Below are 5,844 nucleotides of genomic sequence, written 5' to 3' on the forward strand. Positions count from 1 at the left end.
TTTTATTATAGGGTCAAATGGATGAGGCAGAGCTGCCTGTCTTTTATTATAGGGTCAAATGGATGAGGCAGAGCTGCCTGCCTTTTATTATAGGGTCATATGGATGAGGCAGAGCTGCCTGCCTTTTATTATAGGGTCAAATGGATGAGGCAGAGCTGCCTGCCTTTTATTATAGGGTCAAATGGATGAGGCAGAGCTGCCTGCCTTTTATTATAGGGTCAAATGGATGAGGCAGAGCTGCCTGCCTTTTATTATAGGGTCAAATGAATGAGGCAGAGCTGCCAGTTTTTTATTATAGGGTCAAATGGATGAGGCAGAGCTGCCTGCCTTTTATTATAGGGTCAAATGAATGAGGCAGAGCTGCCAGTTTTTATTATAGGGTCAAATGAATGAGGAAGAGCTGCCAGTTTTTTATTATAGGGTCAAATGAACAAGGTGAAACTGCCTGTTTTTATTATAGGGTCAAATGAACAAGGTGAAACTGCCTGTTTTTATTATAGGGTCAAATGAACAAGGTGAAACTGCCTGTTTTTTATTATAGGATAAAATGAACAAGGTGAAACTACCTGTTTTTATTATAGGGTAAAATGAACAAGGTGAAACTGCCTGTTTTTTGTTATAGGGTAAAATGAACAAGGTGAAACTACCTGTTTTTTATTATAGGGTAAAATAAACAAGGCGAAACTGTCTGTTTTTTATTATGTGATAAAATGAACAAAGAGGAACTGTTCAAACTTGCATATTTTCACAAATGGAAGAGTTATTGGATTAAGAACATTATTAGCTTATTTTATCAAAATGTAAGGTTGGTTGTAAATCTTCATATTTCTATATTTCATTTTATTGTATTAATTAGTTTAATGTTTTATTTTTGAGTTTGAAAGAAATGTGACTGTAATAACTACAGAAAGTACACAGGGCAATGCCTAAAAATAATTAACTATCATATATATATAATCAAAACCATAAGTTTTCCTGCATGACTAGGAATTGTTAAAGACTGATTTTTGTAATGTTTTCCTTATTACAAAAGAAATGTGTTATTCTTTATCTATGTAACCTCATTATTTTGTATCTGCTTAGGATTATAAGTTTTATTAAGAACATGTGGGCTTGCATGTACTTTTTAAACACGTAAGCATTATTTGTTTTTGTATAAAATGAGTTAACTAATATTTCCATTCACAGTATCTTCAAACATAGTCCTTATATAATTTATTACCAATTTATTGTCTTTATAGTCTGATTTATGTGTATTTATTTAAACATGGGAATGCTGAAAATGCTATTTGTATTTATTAACATTGAAAGTTTATTTATATGTTTTTACTTGCTTTTAACACATTTGTTGCCATGTGCCTCATTGGTGGGTCACAACCAACTTTTAGTTATGGACTGCATGACACACTGGTGGAGTCACAACCAACTTTTAGTTATGGACTGCATGACACACTGGTGGGTCACAACCAACTTTTAGTTATGGACTGCATGACACACTGGTGAGTCACAACCAACTTTTAGTAATGGACTGAACGACACACTGGTGGGTCACAATCAACTTTTAGTTATGGACTGCATGACACACTGGTGGGTCATAACCAACTTTTAATTATGGACTGCATGACACACTGGTGGATCACAACCAACTTTTAGTTATGGACTGCATGACACACTGGTGGGTCACAGAGAACTATTTCAAACCCAGATTTCCCTTTGGGCATATGAGTTTGGATCACTGTGATTGCTCCTTGACACCTCTTGGATGTTTAATTTTATTTATACTTAATTTATTATGTAGCAGTGAATGTGTTAAACCATGTAACATGTTCTATACTTTTGTGCTACAAACACAGACATTTAGTGATAAACCCACCAGACACACCTGATACATTTCATCTTTTTATTTTAAGAACATTTGATACTATTTGTATTACTCTGGTGGGAAAGTGTAGTTTAGTTTACCGTGGCAGTTATTTCAATTTAAAACTTTTAACCTTAGGCCAAATTAACTTTAAATAATCAATTTCGACCAAGGATCAAAAGCAATTGGGGGGGTGTCCAGAAACATTATCTCTTCACCCCGCACTATATGTATCATGAAAAAAAAATCATGGTGGATTTTTAATCTTGCTAGGAAGACGTGGGTTATGGACTTAAATGCTAAAATCTGGGGTTCAGTTCCTTGCAGCAGATAGCCCAATGGTGCTTTGCTCTAAAACAAGCAATCTATAACAAATATTACTCTTTTTAACTTAACTGTATTAACAAGTATATGTAAAAACCAGCATGAAAAGATTTTTACTTGAACTGTGTAGAAGAGAACTTGTCTTATAATGAAAATATGTTATATTAAGTTTGATACGTGACAGAAGTGATTGTAGATTATAAACCACATGATGTTGTTGTGTTTTAACTTACTGGAATAGTCAGTAGGATTATTATATAAGGTTTCAGAAATCTCTCGTACGTAGTTCTCAATTCCAATAACTATTGCTGGAAATCTCAACTGGTGAAGAATAATTTCTCACAAGTGTCATGTATCGTTTCTCACAAATTTTGTAATGCTCACTGCTTTGTAAATATTTCAGGTTTGCCTGTGGGTCTGTCTAGTAAAGGTGCTGGAATCAAATGTGAAATAAAACAGGAGGTTTATCAGATTCCAGGCTTCCAGCAACTTCAGTGGTTCTTACAAGAATGGGCTACTGTTCCAGATATTTACTTGCCGCTATTAACGATCATGATGGGACTACCCGAACAGAAAATTAAGACACAGTCTCAGGTATCCAGTTGACTATCAGTAAAAGCTTGCCATGGATAGTTTGATAATATTTCCGAAGAATTTAACTGTGCTTAAAATTGACTGTCCTTGTTGATAGCCAATACACGTAAAAGAGTCGTCAACAACTGAAGCATTAATTTTCCATGTACTTTTCAGATATGAGACCTTGTTTTGTAAGGTATATGACTAAAGTCAATAGAAGAAATGGGTCTCATCGAATAATGAAATTACATAATTATTGTTCATGAAAGTTGATAATATAAAGAGCATCTCAAACACTACTGTATCTGTAATATCTAAGCTGGCCAGATGAGTCCTGGTATTGGGTGGAAAGCCTTGTTGACACTGGTTATAGCAGACATAGTATGGTTGACATTATTGTTATATATTCTTCTTTACTGTTACTCTTTAGTTTTTATGAATACTCATTTAATAGTACCAGAATTGTTTCTATTTAGGTAGTTTAGAAGAAATAGGATAAAAAAAGGTAAATATATTTTTTGCTGACTGATAACAGTATTAAAATTTTGAATAGGTCAAAGTGCTCATGTCACAACTCTTTACAGAGTTACATTCAAAACACAGTTAAACTACTTTATTATCAATGTCTACGAATAAACTTGCCATCAAAATATTGTTAATAAATCAAATTTTAATATTGTATAAATTTTATGTTTTTAATTTTATAAAGAAATATTTTAAAAAATACTCAATCTCTCCTAGTATGCGAAGTGTGATATTTGTTCAAAAGATCTTCTCTCTCTTCTCTAATTTATTTATCACCCCTCTCTGAAATATGATATTTTACATAAACTACTCATTATAATATAGATATTACTAAGACAAAGTCTAATTTTTATAGGCTTCAATCTTATTTGTTTATGGAGTCATAAACTAGAAAATTGGACCCACTTCCCACACCCACCTGTTACATCCCCTTTTACAAGTTGCCAATAATTCTCTGAAATTTTATACTGTGTCATTTATAATCAATAGAAAGGCAAAGCGTTAATCTATCGAATGATGTATAATGTTACGTTCTTTTGATTGGGGAGTATTCTTAATTTTGTCTTCAGTTTAAAAGTTTTTCTTATGGTATTCAGATTGAGCAGCTAAGGGAATTATTTTAAACCCTTCTTGTTTTTGTTAGAAAGGCAGTTAAATTATAATAGTTATAGGACATTTTTCGTTTTGTGTGTTATTATTCTGTGTTTTTAAGTGCATTATTTAAGTAAATGAAAAATATTTAGTGTACTAGAACGATCATTATAAGAAAAAAAGTAGGCTTAAATTTCATCGTCAACCAACAGCAAAAATAACAAAAGATCAAATGTAATTACTATATATCTTGTTTTTCATCTACATTTTTTAATTATTTTTATAAAAGTGACTTAAAATGTAAAAATAAAAAAATTATTAGGTTAGATTAGGTAAGATAATGACAAATGCTATTAATTATAAAAGTTCTTTACGAGGTATGCTTGTGAGCAGCTCATTTTGGTCAGTGACTTTGAAACTGGTTAAGAATGGCAAAACCACTTCAGTTTCTGTTTATCTAATGGTCTGAAATATTTAAATGAGTTTAAAATATGCTTATACATATGGTGCTTTATCATTGAAGAAATTTATTTATTTTCTTAGTTAACATTAGACACTATCTGGGCAACTTTGTTTGGAGACCAAGGATGTGGTAAAAAAGACATCTGTCTTGACACAGCTGTTGTTATTCTTGTTCTTCTCAGGTCACTCTTAAATCAGGTTTGTGTTGTTTTGTGAGTTGTTCAACTAGTAGTTTCTTGAAAAATTGTAACACAAAGTACAATCTTCCATATATGTTATTATATTTAACTAGTCACTTTGGTTATCAAAATACTGAAACCATGTGACCTGACTGCTAGATATTTTTTTCTGACATTATTTGTTTCTATCGAAAGTTTCTTAAAAGGTTAAGTTGAATAATATATTCTGTTTTTTGTCAAGAATAGTTCAAATTTTTCATAGGTAAATTAATTCTATAGGATCTTATTTATTATCAACCAAAATACAGAGTTGTTTTTCCAATTCATTAGTTGTAAAGAAAGTATATGATGTATCATATTAATGTATTTTTTTGTAATTATTCACATCATCCACAAAATAGGCTATGATATAATTGACTCGACTAATTTTTTGTGTCCCTTTTTTTTTCCCCTAAACATTAATTGTACTAAATTACATTTGTAGAGTTTAAGATCTACATGTAGCTTCATAACCTTATGCTTCATGTGACAGGTGTCATTAGTTCCAGGATTTGTCACAGGATTCATCTTTCAGGTTAACCTCATGAAGTCTTTTTCTTGTAGTTTTCAACTGTTTTTATTGATTATTGTAGGTGTATTCTGGAAAGAAGTTTTCCAGTAACAGATGCAGGCAGTATGATCCATTGGAAAGGGGAACTTTCCTTGTAACTTACAAATATATCTATTGAAAGAAATCTATTTTTCTGACATTTAATTATAGAATCTTTTAATTTTTTTATTCTTCCATCATTATCATGTAGATGTTGATTGAATACAGTGGTTTAAAATTAATATGGTCTATGTAAATGTAATATATACATAAAACTATTTTGTGGTCTGCAGATCCAGAGTCCATCAGTAGAGAAGCTATCAACATACGATTATCCAGTTACTCTTATACAGTTCCTGATGTATCTTTACCACAATCGACAAGATTTTATGTACAAGTGTATGAAGCACAAATTTCTAAGCGCTCTCGTGAGCACCATCTTTCCATGGCCTCCAGAAGACTTGGAATGTTTGAGTGATACAACTTCTCCTTTAGATGAAAAACGGGTATTGTTAAGTTTTTTTCAAGGTGGAATTTTGTACATTTTTGATTCCTGTTTCAGTCAGTTATTGCTGATTTTGTATTTATATAGGATATTTAAAATTGAATGTTTTGTTACGATATGAAATAATATAACTTCATTATACTTTGGCTGTCAGTTCTCTGCTAATATTTGTAATTCCTCTATTTTTGAACCAAAAGTAACTTCCAGTCCATACATATGCTTCTTATATATA

At 31.6% G+C, this 5,844-nt stretch overlaps 1 protein-coding gene across 1 annotated transcript in view; it reads left to right on the plus strand.

Annotated features, from left to right (window-relative positions):
- Positions 1-5,844, plus strand: part of LOC106467550 (WD repeat and FYVE domain-containing protein 3-like) — a 104,378-nt gene that overhangs the window by 68,977 nt on the left and 29,557 nt on the right. Inside the window, exons 33-35 of the mRNA XM_022395746.1 lie at positions 2,589-2,779; positions 4,421-4,537; positions 5,401-5,613. Of these exons, the coding sequence (XP_022251454.1) occupies positions 2,589-2,779; positions 4,421-4,537; positions 5,401-5,613 (521 nt within the window). The remainder of the gene's footprint in view (positions 1-2,588; positions 2,780-4,420; positions 4,538-5,400; positions 5,614-5,844) is intronic.

Source organism: Limulus polyphemus, unplaced genomic scaffold (genome assembly GCF_000517525.1).
Source record: "Limulus polyphemus unplaced genomic scaffold, Limulus_polyphemus-2.1.2 Scaffold2656, whole genome shotgun sequence".
Lineage (NCBI taxonomy): Eukaryota > Metazoa > Arthropoda > Merostomata > Xiphosura > Limulidae > Limulus > Limulus polyphemus.